The 18,854-nt window shown below is 29.3% G+C and overlaps 1 protein-coding gene across 1 annotated transcript in view; it reads left to right on the top strand.

Moving 5' to 3' along the window:
• Nucleotides 1–18,849, top strand: part of LOC100169544 (dynein heavy chain 12, axonemal) — a 23,661-nt gene extending 4,812 nt beyond the window's left edge. Inside the window, exons 10-47 of the mRNA XM_029489612.1 lie at nt 1,447–1,601; nt 2,967–3,074; nt 3,154–3,418; nt 3,479–3,654; nt 3,725–3,953; nt 4,045–4,251; nt 4,339–4,508; nt 4,586–4,865; nt 4,948–5,187; nt 5,251–5,416; nt 5,481–5,704; nt 5,761–6,059; nt 6,138–6,324; nt 6,382–6,611; nt 6,671–7,057; nt 7,115–7,652; nt 7,709–7,914; nt 7,970–8,120; nt 8,189–8,367; nt 8,432–8,786; nt 8,851–9,164; nt 9,233–9,639; nt 10,034–10,194; nt 10,271–10,718; nt 10,797–10,932; nt 10,994–11,391; nt 11,735–11,927; nt 11,996–12,152; nt 12,219–12,424; nt 12,578–12,718; nt 12,789–12,940; nt 13,005–13,378; nt 13,456–13,635; nt 13,717–13,995; nt 14,050–14,286; nt 14,367–14,864; nt 18,217–18,446; nt 18,591–18,849. Coding sequence (XP_029345472.1) covers nt 1,447–1,601; nt 2,967–3,074; nt 3,154–3,418; nt 3,479–3,654; nt 3,725–3,953; nt 4,045–4,251; nt 4,339–4,508; nt 4,586–4,865; nt 4,948–5,187; nt 5,251–5,416; nt 5,481–5,704; nt 5,761–6,059; nt 6,138–6,324; nt 6,382–6,611; nt 6,671–7,057; nt 7,115–7,652; nt 7,709–7,914; nt 7,970–8,120; nt 8,189–8,367; nt 8,432–8,786; nt 8,851–9,164; nt 9,233–9,639; nt 10,034–10,194; nt 10,271–10,718; nt 10,797–10,932; nt 10,994–11,391; nt 11,735–11,927; nt 11,996–12,152; nt 12,219–12,424; nt 12,578–12,718; nt 12,789–12,940; nt 13,005–13,378; nt 13,456–13,635; nt 13,717–13,995; nt 14,050–14,286; nt 14,367–14,864; nt 18,217–18,446; nt 18,591–18,849 — 9,522 coding nt within the window. The remainder of the gene's footprint in view (nt 1–1,446; nt 1,602–2,966; nt 3,075–3,153; nt 3,419–3,478; nt 3,655–3,724; nt 3,954–4,044; nt 4,252–4,338; nt 4,509–4,585; nt 4,866–4,947; nt 5,188–5,250; nt 5,417–5,480; nt 5,705–5,760; nt 6,060–6,137; nt 6,325–6,381; nt 6,612–6,670; nt 7,058–7,114; nt 7,653–7,708; nt 7,915–7,969; nt 8,121–8,188; nt 8,368–8,431; nt 8,787–8,850; nt 9,165–9,232; nt 9,640–10,033; nt 10,195–10,270; nt 10,719–10,796; nt 10,933–10,993; nt 11,392–11,734; nt 11,928–11,995; nt 12,153–12,218; nt 12,425–12,577; nt 12,719–12,788; nt 12,941–13,004; nt 13,379–13,455; nt 13,636–13,716; nt 13,996–14,049; nt 14,287–14,366; nt 14,865–18,216; nt 18,447–18,590) is intronic.
• The last annotated feature ends 5 nt before the right edge of the window (nt 18,850–18,854 follow it).

Here is an 18,854-nt window from a genome sequence, read left to right as displayed (position 1 = left end):
TAATAAAATTTGTTTTCCCTTAATCATGTAAAAACACAACATTTAACACGAGTCAATGGGGGGGGGGTCCGGACCCCATGTACCCCCTCCGTAAATACGCCACTGGTGGAGGGAGGACTTGTATGAGCTTAGTCTTTCTAAAAAACCAATTTTAACAATCCCATTAAACAATACACAAGTGATAAAATTACATAAATAAATATATATACTTAATACATTCTTATAGATTCTCCTTCAGTTAATATATTTGGTGCTTACTAAAAATTATCGAGGGACTGAAGCCTCCCCCCTGAGAATGTGGCATGCCTGTGTTGGTGTTTATTTACTCGTACTTATTATGAAAGCTTAAAAACAATATATTTCTAAGATGTAGGTATATTAAGAACAATTTTAAAACAAAAAACTTAATTTTTAGAGAAATTTATCTTGAAAAATGTACTTTCAATTAATATTTGTTATTAAATGAATAATGAAATTCAAAGAAAAAAGTTTTTAGTATCTAGATCAAAGGAATCGTGATTTTGCTTACTTATGAAGTCATAGTTTAACAAAATCTGAAAAGAAAAACTGATTACTTTGTAATAATTATCTCATTTGTGTGTATTTCTCTAATGAATTTGTTGAAAACAAAAAAAATGTTTTTAGTAAAAGTTCCTTTAATTATGTTTGGTATTGTGTTAAATTAAAGATCTAACTAAAATCTCGCACATAACAACTAACAAGGGATATGTACTTGAATACACTTTAGAGGGATAAATATAATTATTTTATTTGCCAAAATCATAAAAATAAATATGTACTTTAATTTTTAATTTAATAAGGTAAAAATTAGAATGCAAGCATAGTTCATCTCCGTATTATATAGTTATGTTAATAAAACCAATTTAGGGTAAAAATGATTAATAATTATTAAATAGATTAAAATTACAAATAATTTTACTATATAATTATACTATTGAACACATGCAATTAAATGAATTACAATTCAAGAGCTTACTCATGTCCCAGATCATTATAAAAAAAAAAATACAAAATATAATATTTTATTCTTAATTATCGTATTTCATTAAAATATATATATTTTTAACTTTTATTTACAATACATTTTTTTTATTTATAATTATTTTCATTATGAATTTTAGTTATGGTTGGTTTATACTTTATGCTATTCTCAGGAAATTATCTATTGAATTTAATACCTTCTTAGTTGACCTTTTTTTGAGACGCAAATAACTCTCAAATCACTCTAATCGATGCGATTGTATAATTCATTATTTGTTTTATACTTAATTAAGAATATAAAACGAAATAATGAATTATGGTTTGTAAGGATTTTTGTATTAGGTATATATTTCATTAATATTTCATAGAAAAAAGCGAATAGGTGTTATTAATTGTTCCTTAAATAGTGATTATTTTAATAAAAAGTGTATTTATTTACTCTAGCACTACATGCCAATCATTAGAATTATGTGTAACCCGGCTTTAACTGAAAGGCATTGGGTAGAAATGTCTGAACTGTCGGGATTTAACTTGACTCCAAATGCTGGCACGACACTGTCAAAAATCATCGATTTAAATTTAGAACAACTACTACCTCAGTAAGTTCATATTGATATTTAAAATAAGTTCAACTCGTGAGTATATTAAAACAGTTAATTGAATATTAGATAAAATAATTATATAAGTACAATATTTAGTGGTGTGGATGTAATATGCTTTCGCTTATCAGTTGGTTAGAACACTAACAACAATAACTATTATGCCATATTATTTAGGACGATCAGACTACACTAAGACGTAAATTGAATTATATAAATTTACATAATATTAATATTTAGTAGTATAAACATTTTCTAAAATGGTCGGGTTAGTTTTTTTTTTTTTTTTTGATTATGGATACATACTACACACCGTATTGATAATATATTGATACCTCACACAATCGATTTTTACACATCATATTTATAAATATTCTTCTTATTTTTTAAAATATGTGTAGATAATAGTGTTCAGTGTTACCCGTCTATGTAACAGCGTATTAAAATGATAGACGCATACGACTAGCCATTAGTCACTAATGGACAAATATGAGGAGTAGGTTGTTCTAATATCACCATTTTGACGGGCCAGGCTTTAGTTCATCGTCTGAAAAGGATGCGAAAAATTTTCTTCAAATTTCTGAATAATTTACCAATCATTTGATTTTTTCCTTACATACATTAAATGTTTGAATTTGTTATATTTAACTAGTGAATTGTTTAAATGTATGGATTTATTGTACAATTTTTTACAATCAAGTTTTTTGTTCAGTTTTACACGGCATCAATTTAATCACAATGTATATTATTATGTCAAATGTCTATATACTATTTAAAAAAAATATTTTTCGAGAAGAATTGTTTTGTAAAATTGGTTTACCTTGTTCATATTATGAAGTTTATATAAGTGTTATTAAAACTATTCAGCTGTTCATTCTTTATTAATAATTTAATTAAGCTTGTATAAAAATATATTAAGTACAATAATTAAATAATTTTTCTGAACACTTCGTGAACATCAAACAATGTAAAGACTCGTTAAGAGCTACGTTATTATTTGACATTAAAAAGCTTCAATGGACTTTTGTTTTGATCCTGTTTGAGTTGTATATTAACTGTATTTGTTCTATCTTTGAAAAAACCTAATATAATTAAATGAGCAAACAAAACAAAGATAGTTTGAAAACTTGTAAAAAAATAAATACAAAAATATGACAACTTGAACTTTTTATCAATATATTATAGCATTATACTTTGTTGTTGACATTAAATATTGTTAAATATGTATGTTAATATGTAAATATGTTTAATTTGTTCTATCAATATGTATATTTAAATTTGAAGTAAATCAGAAGTACCTTTAGTATATAGTTATCTATATTAGTTGTTTAAGTGATACACATAGTTTCTAAGTTATTTTTATAGGTTTGACGTCATCAGTATTGGTGCCACTAAAGAAGAACAATTAAGAAAATCGTTACAAAAAATGCAAGAAGATTGGAAAACTATTGAACTATGTACCAGTCCGTACAAGTATGTTTTATTAGCATCAGTAAACTGTTAAGATTTTTAAAACAATTGTGGCTAATGAAATGTTTTCTTAAATTTGAAGGGATACAAAAGTAAATATATTGTCTGGGTTAGATAGTATACAAGCATTACTCGATGATCATTTCATTAAGACTATATCGATTCGGGGTTCAGCGTTTGTAAAGCCTATAGAAAGTGAAGTGAAAGAGTGGTTTGATAAGGTGAACCGAATGAATATGACACTTGAAGAGTGGGCAAGTGTGCAGATGCGGTGGCTATATCTCATGCCAATATTTAGTTCTGAAGACATAGTTGCTCAAATGCCTGAAGAAGGATTTCTGTTTAACGTAATATTATTATTTTTATGGTTAAGTCAATACAATAATAAATATACATTTCATGTTTAGGAGGTCAATGTGATTATAAAAGGATTATTAAGTATGGTCAGATCTCATCCATTAGCCATTGAATGTGTTGGCCGAGAAGGTGTTCTAGAATCATTGATTAAATGTACCAAAATGGCGGAATATATTAACTTAGGAGTTAATAACTATTTGGAAAAAAAACGTCTTTTCTTTCCTAGGTAAGACAAAAATTCAAAAATAAAATATTTTGTTTTAAGATTATGCTATTAATATTAAATTCACATTTAGGTTTTTTTTCCTTTCAAATAATGAAATGTTAGAAATTTTATCAGAAACAAGAGACCCCAAAAGAGTTCAACCTCATTTAAAAAAATGTTTTGAAGGAATTTCTAAACTTGAGTTTAATGATAATTCGGATATTTTGAAAATTTTAAGTAGCGAGGGTGAAGAAATTTCACTTAGTCAATATATTCCGACTGTTGAAGCTAGAGGGAGTGTTGAAAAATGGTTATTTCAGGTTATTTTCTATTTTTCATTTTCCATTAATTATTATATTTTTTTATTGATTATTATTTTATGCTTTAATTGTTGTTATTTAATACACCTAGGTAGAAAAACAAATGGTAATATCAATTAGAAATTTAATTGAAAACGCTTATAATGAATACCCAACTATAGAACGAACAATGTGGGTACAAAAATGGCCAGGGCAATGTGTTTTATGTGTTAGTCAAATGTTTTGGACTGCTGAAGTTCATGATGTATTTATTGTAAAAAATCCCGGACAAATGCAAAGTTACCATAAGTTTTTAACTGTATATTTTTCAATTGCTTATATATATATTACTATATTAGACTATTAGAGTATAATATTATTTTATTTTTATCAAATATTTTTATAGAAACAATTGGACGATATTGTAAATTTAGTACGTGATAAATCGAACAAACAAACAAGAATAACTTTAAGTACGTTAGTTACATTAGACGTTCATTGCAGAGATGTTGTTGATGAGTTGGCCAACAATAACGTTCGTCACGATATGGATTTTAAATGGCTAAGCCAGTTAAGGTGGTACCTAATTTTTTAAAAAATATTGAAAATTTAATGATTTTAAATTTCTAACCATATGTTGATTATTTGTTTAGATATTATTGGGAAGCTGATGCCTTTGCACGTATTACTAATGTAACTATAAAATATGCGTATGAATACTTAGGAAATAAGCCTAGACTTGTTATCACACCTTTAACGGATAGGTGTTATCGTACCCTGATCAGTGCTTATCATTTACATCTTTATGGTGCTCCTGAGGGGCCAGCTGGTACTGGTAAGACAGAAACCATAAAAGATTTAGCAAGGGCATTAGGATTCCAATGTGTCGTGTTTAATTGCTCCGAGAGCCTTAATTACTTGGCAATGAGAAAAGTACTTATATAATTTTATTTGAAAAATATATTTACATACTGTAAAATTAATTTAATAATTATTTATTTAACAATTTTTTTAGTTTTTCAAAGGGTTAGCTTCATCTGGAGCTTGGGTTTGTTTTGACGAATTCAACCGTATTGACATTGAAGTGTTGTCGGTGGTTGCGCAACAGATCTTAGGTATAGTTCAAGCAGTAAGAACAAACGTTGAAAAATTTGTCTTTGAAGGTACCGAACTCAAATTAAACCCAAGGGGTTATGTTTGCATTACTATGAACCCAGGATATGCTGGAAGATTCGATCTACCTGATAATTTGAAGGTTTAGGAAGAAGAAAATGTTTGAAACAAAAAAACCTAAATCAGTACCTATTATGATTCGCAGGTTTTATTTAGAAGTGTAGCTATGATGGTGCCAGATTATGCAATGGTTGGGGAAATTTCTCTATATTCCTATGGATTTATGAATGCAAGAGAGTTATCTATTAAAATTGTTACCACGTATAAATTGTGCTCGGAACAATTATCACTTCAACCACATTATGATTATGGTGTGGTTTAAGAAAAACCCTTTTAGTACTCAATGTAAATAACACTTGTTTAATATGGCTATAGGTATGCGAGCTGTTAAAGCTGTACTTATTGCAGTAGGAAATTTAAAGATGAAGTTTCCGGAAAATGATGAGTCAGAACTTTTGCTTAGATCTATTTTAGATGTGAATTTACCCAAATTTTTAAATAAAGACGTTCCTTTATTCAACGGAATAATTTCTGATTTATTTCCTGATGTCAAATCACCAAATTCTTATCATGAAAATTTGATTTCTGCTGCAAAAATCGTAAGCAAATATTAAAAATAGAGTTATTGCAGTATTGTATGTTATTATTTGTTTAGGCATGTGAGAAGATGCATTTACAACCAATTGACACTTTCATGGAAAAACTTATTCAAACATACGAAATGATGGTTGTTAGGCATGGCTTTATGTTAGTAGGCAATCCATTTGGAGGGAAGACTTCATTACTTCATTTACTCGCAGAAACTTTAAATTTACAAAATAAACTAGACCAAGGAGAAGAAAAGGTTGAATACGAAACTGTAAATCCTAAAGCATTGACTATCAATCAACTTTACGGGTATTTTGATGATGTTTTACATGAATGGGCTAATGGGGTTGTAGCTAACACGTTTAGGTATGCATTTGTTTTAAATTTTTATACATACTGTTGTGTTATTGGTGTTTAATCATACAATATATATATTATTTATAGAAAATTTTCAATGTCAGAGACTTCAGACAGGAAATGGTTGATATTTGATGGTCCGATTGACACTATTTGGATAGAAAATCTGAACACTGTACTAGATGATAATAAAAAGTTGTGTTTAAGTTCCGGTGAAGTCATCGGTATGCCAGATAATATGTCTATGGTATTTGAGGTTATGGATCTGACTCAGGTAAGTCATGGACTTCATTCGTTCGTGAAAATTGTAAAATTAAATGCAAATTTCTAGGCTTCTCCTGCTACTGTGTCTCGTTGTGGTATGATTTATTTAGATCCCATAGATTTGGGTTGGAGACCATTAATTAAAAGTTGGATAAAAACTTGCCCAGAGTTTTGGTCTTTAGATCAAAATGGAATAGATATAATGTGTTTGTTTGACTGGATAACTCCTCCTTGTCTTTGCTTTGTTCGTCATAGTTGTGTTCAACTGACTAATGCTGGAGAAACAAATATTGTTTTGTAAGTTAATTATTAACTTGTTTTTTTGATATTTATCTTATTTCTCGGTATCTTGGCAGAAACGTTTTAAATATACTAGAGATGCAGTTAAAAAGTTCAAACACCGATAATCCAAGTTTCAATGAACATTTTACAAATTACTTACAAGGATCTTTTGTGTATGCTTCTATTTGGGGTTTTGGCGGAACCCTAGATTCAAATTCACGACCAGCTTTTGATCATTATTTTAAAGAACTTTGGAAGGGCGACATTCCTGGTTTTGAACAACCAGAAGCTTTAAGTTCATTAGATATTACGATACCATACGATGGAACATTATATGACTATGTATATAGTTGCACATCTCGAGGATCTTGGAAAAATTTGTCAGAAGTTGTGAAAAATAATAAAATTGAAGAAATTAGTAATATTGAACAAACTTTAGTCCATACGATGGACACTGCTAGGTAACTTTTTTTTTAATAAAAACGCATTATATTTTAATTCTATTTTTCTATTTTTAGGTATATGAATTTAGTTGACATGTTTATCTCTCACCGTAAACCATTACTACTTTTTGGTCCCTCGGGAACTGGCAAAAGTTTCTACATAAAAAATTATATGATGAATAAATTATCGTTAGACGAATACGTTCCGTCTTTTGTTACGTTTACAACTCAGACATCAGCTAATTTTACACAGGAAATTATATTATCTAAACTCATAAAGCGCAAACGTGGTGTATATGGACCACCATCAGGAAAGGTTTGTGTTATCTTTGTCGATGATATGAATATGCCCGTAAAAGAACAATATGGAGCGCAACCTCCTATTGAATTATTAAGACAATTTTTTGACCATGGTTATTGGCATGATTTGAAAGATACTACCAAAGTTTATCTAAAAGATATTCTCTTGTTGTCTGCTATTGGGCCAACTGGTGGGAGTAAACAAGACGAGTATGCAAGGTTTTTACGTCATTTTGGATTGTTCGCTATAAACTCATTTGACGACGAAAGTATTACAAATATATACTCAACTTTACTTCAAATTGGATTAAGAGTATGTTATGAATTACAATTTATTGATATTTAAATTAAATCACAATTTGATTTCAGAAGAATGGTTTTACACTAGAAATAGTACCAATTATTGATAGTATAATGAAATCAACAATTGCTTTATACAGATCGGCTATTAAGAATTTAGCTCCAACACCTGCTAAATCACATTATTTATTTAACATAAGAGATATTTCAAAAGTGACAAATGGGATACTTATGTTCCGCAAAGACAGCTTTACTAATCGGAAAGTTTTCGTGAGGTAAATTGTATTGTATGTAAGAATTTCGAACAATTATTATTATTTTATATTATAGATTGTGGGTCCATGAAGTAATGAGAGTATTCTATGACCGTCTTATAGACGATAATGATAGATATTGGTTATTTAATAAAATTCGTGTTTGCGTTAATACACATTTTCAAGAAATGTTTGACGTAGTGTTTAATAATTTATCAGATTTATCTGTGCGTAATTGAAAATATGAATTAAGTATGTTAAGAGAGCAATAGTAATATTTTTTTTTGATTTTTAGCCAATTGTTTGCCAAGATATGTCAAATCTTTTATTTACTAATATTATGGATTTTGATGTATTGGAAAACAATAAATACGAAGAACCGTTGTCGTTATCAAATTTTGAAGAAAAAGCTCAAATTGTGATGGATGAATACGATAAGACACATGATTCAAAATTGAATATAGTTTTGTTTAAGTAAACTATTTTTATTTTTTTTTTATTCTTATGTCTATAAGTTTTGTTTTTATAAATCACATAGATATGCATGTGAACATCTTTCAAGGATTTGTAGAATTTTAACGATCCCTGGTGGATGTGCGTTATTAGTTGGAGTAGGTGGATCTGGACGTCAATCTCTGACCCGCTTAGCCGCGGCTATGTGTAAATTTAATGTTTTTCAACCCGAGATTACTAAGAGCTATGGTTTAACTGAATGGAGAGATAATTTGAAAACGATATTAATCGAATCTGGTGGAAAAAATTGTCCAACTGTTTTCTTGTTTGCTGAAGGACAAATTAAAGAAGATTATTTTTTACAAGATATTGATGCTTTATTAAATTCTGGAGAACTGCCAAATTTATTTACTTTAGATGAACAACAAAGCATATTGGAGGTATAACTATTATTGCACTGATGCTCTGAATGTTCAGAAATTTACTGTATGAAAATTGTTGCAGATGGTTAGATTAGCTGCTCAAGGAGGAAATAGAAATTTGGATATTGCTCCATTGGTCGTTTTTAATTATTTTATAAACCGCTGTAAACAAAATTTGCATATATGTTTGTGCTTTAGTCCAATTGGATCAAGTTTCAGGAATCATCTGAGACTGTATCCATCATTAGTCAGTTGTTGTACAATTGATTGGTTCCAAGATTGGCCAGATGATGCATTACAAATGGTAGCATTTAAGTATTTGAAAGACGTCAATCTTTCTGAGAAAATTAAAAATTCTGCTGTTACTGTTTGTCAACGTTTTCATGTTGACGCTAGGTAGGGATTGTGTGAATTAAATACATATTATATAAAACAAATACATAGGTAAACATACTCTTTTACAGAAGATTGTCATTGGAATTCTATTCTGCGACACGGCGTCGTACGTATGTTACATCGGCATCATATTTGGATTTAATCAAATCGTACACGGATTGCACTAATCGTAAGCAAAAAGAAATTATGGAAGCAAAAATGCGATATGTAGGTGGCTTACAGGAACTTGAGTATGCCACATTACAGGTAAGCCAGATGAAAGAAGATTTGTTTAAGCTTCAACCTCAGCTTCAACAAGCTCAAAAAGATACAGAAGAAATGATGGTTATGATTTCTCGTGAGACAGTAGAAGTTGAAAAAGCAACCGCTCGAGTACAAGAAGATGAAAAAGTAGCAAATGTTCAAGCCGAAGCGGCTAATGAATTAAAAACAGAATGTGAAGCTGATCTTGCATTAGCTATACCAGTTTTAGAAGGTATATCATGTCTTATAATACTATATTGTAATATCAGTTAAATTATTGTTATATATACTTAATTCATTAAATAAAATAATAATCATTCAAATGTATAAAAATGAGTGTTTTAAAAAAGTGTAAGTGATAATAATAGTAATAATATTCACTATATTTTAAATTATAAAAAGTACACTTATGTTAAACGACTTAGAGCTACGTTCAACCTCCTTGGCGCAAATCGGTGTTCAGTGCTGTATCGTTACTATCATTATACAGAAAACTAACAATTTTGAATTTAACAAATAATATTACTATGTAGAATAAGATATCATATTTCTATGTTATATAAATGAATTAATTCAAACTAATGGTACATTAATTCATCTAGTTTGAACTTTATGATCATTTATAGATGCAATTGATGCTTTAAATACTCTAAAACCAACCGATATAACATTGGTTAAGTCTATGAAAAATCCTCCTGAAATGGTGAAAACTGTAATGGCAGCAGTATGCGTAATGAAAGGGGTTTCGCCAGATAAAATCCCTGATCCAAATAAGCCAGGACAAAAGGTAATATTTAATTTTACTTCTCCACAATTCACAAATATACATAGGTATAGTAAAATATGAAAAATTTGTTTATTAGATACTCGATTATTGGGGACCTAGTAAACGCATTTTGGGTGATATCAATTTTCTGCAAAGATTAAAGGAATACGATAAGGATAATATACCTTCTCAAATTATGGCAATTATTAGGAAAACATATCTTCCGGATCCTAATTTTAAACCACCAATTGTAGCTAAAGCGTCTAGTGCTGCAGAAGGTTTGTGTAAGTGGATTATCGCATTGGACATGTATGATAAAGTAATCAAAGTTGTGGCACCGAAAAAAGAAAAACTTGAAATAGCTAATGCAGAGTATGAAGCAACAATGGCGATATTGGAAGAAAAACGAAATGAAGTGAGACAGTTGCAGGAAAGATTAGATTCTCTTAAAGACCGATTGGAAGAGACTGTGTTGAATAAAGAGAAATTACTTGCAGAAGTTGCGTTATGCGAAAGCAAGTTAATTAAAGCAGAAAAACTTATAGGTTGGTATCCAACTCAAAATACCGTTCATAATCAAACGTGTATTTATAAATTGATAAACCTAATTAAAAATTGTTCAGGAAGTCTAGGTGGGGAAAAACATCGTTGGGCCTTACGAGCGGAAGAGCTCCAGACTAATTATGATTGCATACCTGGTGATATTCTTATATCTTGTGGAATAATAGCGTATTTGGCTCCATTTACATTTAATTTCAGGTACTTAAATTAATCACACCTAGTTAATGAATCTGAAAACCATTTTAATTTTCTTTTGTAGATCTTCAATAATAAATGATTGGAAAATATTGTGTAACGATTTAAAGATTCCAAGTTCAGATAGTTATAGTTTAATTGAAGTTTTAGGCGTTCCGACTAAAATCCAAAATTGGACTATTAATGGATTACCCTTAGATTCATTTTCGATAGATAATGCCATCATTATGGATGGCTCACAAAGATGGTCGTTACTGATTGACCCTCAAGGTCAGGCACATAAATGGATTAAGACGTTGGAAAAATATAATGACATCATTATTATTAAGTTAACTAATCCAAATTATATGAAAAGTATCGAGGTTGGTATCGAAGAAGGGAAGCCAGTATTAATCGAAAACGTACTAGAAGATTTAGATTTGCCCTTAGACCCAATATTATTGAAGCTGGCGTATAAACAAGGTGATTATATAACATTGGTTTGTGTTATGATGTAAAAAAAAAATTGTGTCACGTTCAGTGTAAGTTGGATTCATTCGTTTGTTTTATGATAGGAGTTAGTTATAAATAGTTACATTCAAAAATCAATTAATATATTATGATTGATAATAATATCATATACATATTAAATATTGGTATTTATGAAATACCAATATTTAATTGCAAAAATAGAAAGCAAGATTGTGGATAACATGTTTGTTAATTCTAGAATTGTATATAATATATTTAACATTGCATGCAGCGAGTGTGGTCATGTTTACCTACATGTAATTATTAAACTATTTGTCATAATTTCATCTTACAGGAAAGTCAATGTATATAGCACTTGGAAATAATATCATTGAGTTCAATCCGAAATTTCGATTGTACATCACATCAAAGCTTAGAAATCCACATTATTTACCAGAAATATTTAACAAAGTTACTGTTATAAATTTTGCATTGACCGTAGAAGGTCTAGAAGACCAATTATTGGGAATCGTTGTCGCTAAAGAACGGTAAATATACTCAACAATAATATATATTTTATGTGGTAAATATTAAATAAATATCAAATTTGATACAGACCAGATCTGGAGTCAAAAAGACAACAATTAATTGTTGAGGGTGCTGAAAACGTTAAAGCTTTGTTAGATGTCGAAAACAATATTCTGCAAATTCTTTCGGCCCCAGGAAACATTTTAGAAGACGAAAATGCGGTTGACGTTTTAGATAATTCCAAGGTAAATATTAATAAATGAAAATTAAATTACTTATTGAATATTACAGTGATGGACTATATTACCTAGATATTAGCTAAAGAAATAACCTGCAAACAAGCTGCTTCAGTGGAAACTGTTGCAGTTCTTGATCAATTTCGTTTACAGTATAAACCAATAGCTGAACACTGTTCTATACTTTATTATTGCATTACTGATTTGCCAAATATTGATCCAATGTATCAATATTCGTTATCTTGGTTTATCAACATTTTTATTATGACTATTGAAACGGCGTGAGTAAACTTTCATCTGAACATATTATATAATATCGATTCATATTTACACTTACACATATACTCACATTAATTACATTGATTTTATAATACTGTATGTACCTTGCATCTACATATATTATAAGAATAAAATATAGTAAATTGTTAATTTAGAAATAAATCAAAAATTATTCGAATACGCCTAGAAGCTCTGAAAGAAACGTTTACTTATAATTTATATGCCAATGTGTGCCGGTCATTATTTGAAAAGGATAAGATGTTGTTTTCTTTCATCATGTGCACTACAATAATGCTGTAAGTAGTAATAATTACATTGTGTTTATTTTTAATGTATAATGACGTTTTATAACGTTAATTGTTATAGTGCTGAAAACAAAATTGACAAGCAAGAACTAATGTTTCTTATGACTGATGGTATTGATCTTAAAAATAATGCTCTTAATCCTGGACCAAATTGGTTTCATGATAAAAGTTGGAATGAGATATGTCTTTTGGATGAATTAAATGCGTACCATGGTATAGATTTTAATATACGATTTTGATATAATAATACCGTATTCCTACGATTTGATTATTTCAGGCATAAAAGATGATTTTATAAGCAGAGTTGATGAGTGGAAAAATTATTGCGACATATCAGATCATGGAATTTTAAAATTCCCTAATCCCTGGTACGATAAATTAAGTGATTTTCAACGAATTCTCGTCATACGTGCCATTAGGCCCGACAAGGTCATACCTGTTATAACCAGACTTATTGAAGTAGAACTAGGAGAAATGTTCATTCACCCACCACCATTTGACATAAATAAATCCTATAGTGACTCAATTTGTTTGAGTCCACTTATATTTATCCTCTCACCTGGGGTAGACCCTATGGCGAGTTTGATGCAGTTTGCCGACAAAATGGGTCAGACGGAAAGCCTTCAAAGCGTTTCGTTGGGCCAGGGACAAGTTAATAGAATATAAATACATTGATATATTATGATATTATATTAAATTAATTGTAAATATTCTAATACTAATTAAAGGGTCCTATAGCTGAATTGCTGATAAGAAACGCACAAAAAATGGGTGGTTGGGTGTGTTTACAAAACTGTCATTTGGCTACCTCGTGGATGGGACAGTTGGAAGTGATTTGCGACTCGTTTGATATTTCCAACGTGAATAGTGAATTTAGATTGTGGCTTACCAGCTATCCGTCTGTCAAAGTAATATTATAAAAATATTGTTAAAAGTTCATTTCTGGTGTACCTATATTATAATATTCTAAGTTAAACAATGAATTTTAGTTTCCGGTGTCCGTGCTACAGAATGGTGTCAAAATGACTAACGAGCCTCCTACGGGCTTACAAGCTAATATGCTCCGGAGCTATCAGTCATATCCCGTGAAAGATAAAAACTTTTTTGAAGGATGTCCAGGTAAGGAACGGACATTCACAAAACTATTGTATGGTATTACATTTTTCCATGCCATTGTACAAGAACGGAGAAAATTTGGACCGATCGGATGGAATATACCTTATGAATTTAACGAATCCGATTATTACATTTCTATTCAACAACTTCAAGTGCATATCCGTTTAGGAATATGTTTTATGAGTTATTAATCAAATTATTTTTAGATGTATATTAATGAATTTGATGAAATACCATTCGAGGCCTTGACATACTTAACGGGAGAATGTAATTACGGTGGTAGAATAACTGACGATTGGGACAGGCGTACAATAAATACGATTTTGAATAAATTTTGCTGTCCGCAAGTAGTCGAAAACCCGTACTATTTGTTTTGTGACGTCGATCAAAAGTATGGAATCCCGTTCCGTGCCCACTACCATGATTTTATCAGACAAATAGAAGTAGGAAAAACAATTATAAAAATAAATTGTTTGTCGGTAAACACGGGTCATTAATCAAAAATGCATCATTTTTTCTATAGGAAATTCCAGTCGTCCACAGTCCAGAAGTGTTTGGGTTGCACATCAACTCGGGAATCATCCGTGATTTACAGACAACGACATTACTGTTCAAATCATTCATATCAGTAATGGATTACAGTGGCGGAACAGATGACTCTGATACGACAGATAAGGCACTGATAGCGACCGTGTCCGATATACTTACGAAGCTTCCGAATAATTTCGACGTAGAAGCAGCCATGACAAAATACCCCGTTATGTACGCAGAATCTATGAATGCGGTCCTTATTCAAGAAATGGAACGTTTTAACGTACTATTGTCTGTGATTCGTAAAAGCTTACAAGACCTGATAAAAGCTATCAAAGGCGCTATTGTTATGACGCCTGAACTGGAAACCATGGCTCTATCGCTATCCACGTCTAAATTCCCAGTATTTTGGTCGAAGTTTTCTTATCCAAGTCTTAAGTCCTTGGGAGGCTATATAACTAATTTTATTGAACGACTTAATTTCTTGCAAGTAAGCCGTGTTATGTGTGTAGCTTAAATGCTTATAACAATATTATAGTAGGGAAAAGATAACGATTTAAAACAAATGTCAATTAATTTGTAGTAGTTACTTTTAAAAAATTTGACTAGCCTGTTTCTAAAAAAAAACAAGATAGGTAAGATAACTATTTAAACAATTTTATTTAATTACCACGCATGTTTCATTTGTCTACGAGTATTATTATAAAATGTATTAAAAAATTGTATAGTTTAAATCCAAAATTTTACAAAATAATATGTTAAAATGTACTATAATATATTTTTTTTGATTTTAATAAGTTTTGAACAAAATAATTTTTATAGTGTTTCATAAGATTAATAGATTTGATAGATTTTTATGTATCAATATTTAATAACTCACTTAAAAAAATATTTTGCGTTTGTTTGAATTTTAATCTATGTACCTATCTACATAAAACGTAACAACTAACAAGATAGGTAAATACTTACGCTTATTATTTTTTAATAACATACACAAATAAATCATTATTTATAAGTAATTTGGATTAAATATCTAATAATAAACCAATTTGTTATTTACCGAAAAGTAAAAGAGACAAGATAGGAAAAATCAATCTGTGAGCGTGGTAAATTCCCGATTTCTAAACGTATTTAGAAACGTATCTAAACGTATTTTGTTAATACAACGTAAGCAAAGTATGATTCAATAAAGTATTATACAATTTATTTAAAAATAATTATTTGGTAACTTTCTATTTTGGTAGGTACCTATTTTAGATTCGATTCTGGACGGAGCAGTGTATTGATTTTACAATGATGTGTGTTCTGTCAGCAACATTTTGGGAAGTAAAAATTTTCCGATTTTCTATATCGGCATCTTTTCTAATAGAAAAGTGAATCTAGTTGGTACTTTTTATTCAAAACTCATTTTTGAAAAAATCGATTTTATATTTTTGGTGTAACTCAAAAATTAATAACTGTAGACCCTTGAAATTTTTATCAAATATTTATATTTGTATTTTCTATAAATGGTAACATTTTCGAAATATTTTGACTCTTTTTGAGCTAGTTATAACCTAGAAAATTTTTTAAAAATATTCTTGTTAAAGACTTTTTCACTCAGTAAAAAAGCTTAAAAATGTAATGCTCGTTGTAAGTTTCATTGAACGGAGTTCAAAAACATTAAAGATGCATAGGTTTAATTATTTTTATATGCATTTAAAGTTTAAATTTTGACAAAATGTCGAACATTTTCAAATTATATTTCAGTTAGAAATTCATAAAAGTTTTTTCTTACATTTATGTTGATTGAAGATTCTCCATACATATTCTTACCTTAAACAAACAAAAAAAGTTTACCGGAAAGTATTTTTTATGAGCGTTTGAATTAAAATTTTTTACGCTAATGGATTTTCATCGGTGAATTAAAGAATTTTGATATTTTGTTGTAATTCAAAAACTAAACCATAGACACTTGAAATGTTTACTAAATGTTAAAATGACCATTTTCCATACATAGTAATATTTTCAAACAATTTTGATTCTTTTTGAGCTATTTATAGCCATAAGAAATTGTTAAAGTGTTGAAAATTATATTTTATGAAAAGTTTTTCTTTTCATAGCTAAGATTAACAATTTTAATAGATGATTTCATACAAGTTTTTGTACCTATATCAAAAAAACATTTTTTATGAGCTTCTGAAATTATCATTTTTACGATATTTGATATTCAGTGGTAATTTATCAAATTTCAACTAACCGATATTTGATGTTTTTTTGTAATTCCAAAACGAATAACCGCAGACTCTTGAAATATTAATATTAGTATTTCCCATACCTGGTAAAATTTTCTAGCTATTTTGAATCTTTTTTTACCAATAGCCATGATAATTTTTCAAATGTTGTAAATCATCTTCCAGTTAGACATTCATAAAAGTATTTCTTTTCATAGTTCATATAATAAGAAATGTTAATAGAAGGTTCACAAGTTTTTCTTCCTCTGTCAAAAAGAATAGTTCACCGGAACTTCAGGTTATTTTTAGATATGAGATATTTTTGATTTTTATCATTTTTTTTAAACTACCTATTAAATGTCTGAGTGTTACTGCTGGGTAACTTCTCTATTCACGTCTCCACGTCTTGTATATGTATTTTTTTGCACATATGTTTATTGTAAATACAATTATTGATTGTATATAATCCAATAAATGTTTAAAAAAAAACAACTATTAAATTTGATTATTTATACAAATATGTTAGGCTGACACAATGTGTCCGCTTATAATTGTTTTTCGTATACAATGATTTATCATTGAATTCCAATATAACACATCCATTTCAATGACATGCCCGACTACTACTGTATTGCAGAGCGGTACCCACTTGTCCACCTTTTAGATTCTGAACGATGGATATGCTTTTGTTTTTTGTTGTCTCGTTTATATTGAAAAGTACTGCAAATTAATAACTTTGACTTCTCAAACTTATGTTTTGGTTACTAATTATAATTGTATTTGAATTATTATAATATATGAAATATCTACGTAATACCTATACACAAATAATCTAAATTAAAAAATTAAAATAGAGCCTATTAAATTAATCTAGATTAAAATAATCAAATTAATACAGTTTTCTTGTTGGTAGTAAAACATGTGGATGGGTATTAAAACAATTTGTTGAAAATGATATTTGTTAGGTATATTATTTTGGTGGTTGAATAATATATAGGTATATAGACAACGGAAGAAACGACAAAAAGCAAGCTTTTAGACGTTTACAAAACATTAACCTTCTTCGGACAGCTTCGCCGTATTGTTCTAAAATAAATACATGATACATAAATTGTAGCCGACGGATAAGTAAAATATTTTTGGATTAAAGTTAAACGTTTGGCATAGGTACCTATACAACGAGAGAGTTTAATATTCTCTTTTTATTAGTTTAATGCAACTTGCCGGATACTTTTATTACCCTTTTATATCCCTGTCGTTAGTTTAGGTTAAAACAGAGGTTTTTCGTGTGTGAATTAAATTCAGTGATATAGTCATATAAATAATTACATACACAATACATACATACTTACACATATACATACATACATACATACATACATACATGCATACATACATACATACATGCATACATACAGACATACATACATACATACATACATACATACATACATACATACATAATTATATTTACACATTGTTATAAACCATACATTTAAGCTATACATCGTAATTTTATGACATTGTATAATTATCTAAGTATATTACTTACTCGTCGACACGTTGAAATAGAAAAATATTTGTTGCTATTGTTTAGTTGATTAAATGTGTTTTTTAAAATTATTTTAGGTTTGGTACGACGAAGGTATACCTGATAATGTCTGGCTCAGTGGACTATTTTTTACTCAAGCATTTCTTACCGCGGTGATGCAAAACTTTGCTAGACGTTATACTATACCTATAGACCAATTGTGCTTTGATTTTCATGTACAACACTCTGATAAAGTCAACAAACCTCCTGTGGACGGGGTGTATTGTTACGGTCTTTTTATAGATGGAGCTCGTTGGGATATGTCCAAGTACGTTATTTTTGAATCAACTATGTAGCGTGACGTAGAACGATTGATCTATTGAATTACAAACGTATTAAAAGATTTAGTCATTTAAGATATTATTAAATAATTGATATAATGGATAATATAATATTTAAATATAATTTGTAGGATGGTACTGGAGGAACAATTGCCGAAAGTATTAACGGATGTGTTACCGTTAGTATGGTTCTTACCTACAAGAAAATATGAGTTGATCAAAGGTAATAGATATACATGCCCAGTGTATAATACATCAGAGAGAAAAGGAGTTTTATCTACAACGGGACATTCTTCTAATTATGTTTTATCGATGTTTCTCGATACAAATCGAAAACCCTCTCATTGGATTTACCGTGGAGTAGCTCTGCTATGTCAACTGAATGATTAAAATTG

This window comes from Acyrthosiphon pisum, chromosome A2 (genome assembly GCF_005508785.2).
Source record: "Acyrthosiphon pisum isolate AL4f chromosome A2, pea_aphid_22Mar2018_4r6ur, whole genome shotgun sequence".
In the NCBI taxonomy this organism is placed as follows: Eukaryota; Metazoa; Arthropoda; class Insecta; order Hemiptera; family Aphididae; genus Acyrthosiphon; species Acyrthosiphon pisum.
This window is presented reverse-complemented; position numbering and strand designations above follow the sequence as displayed.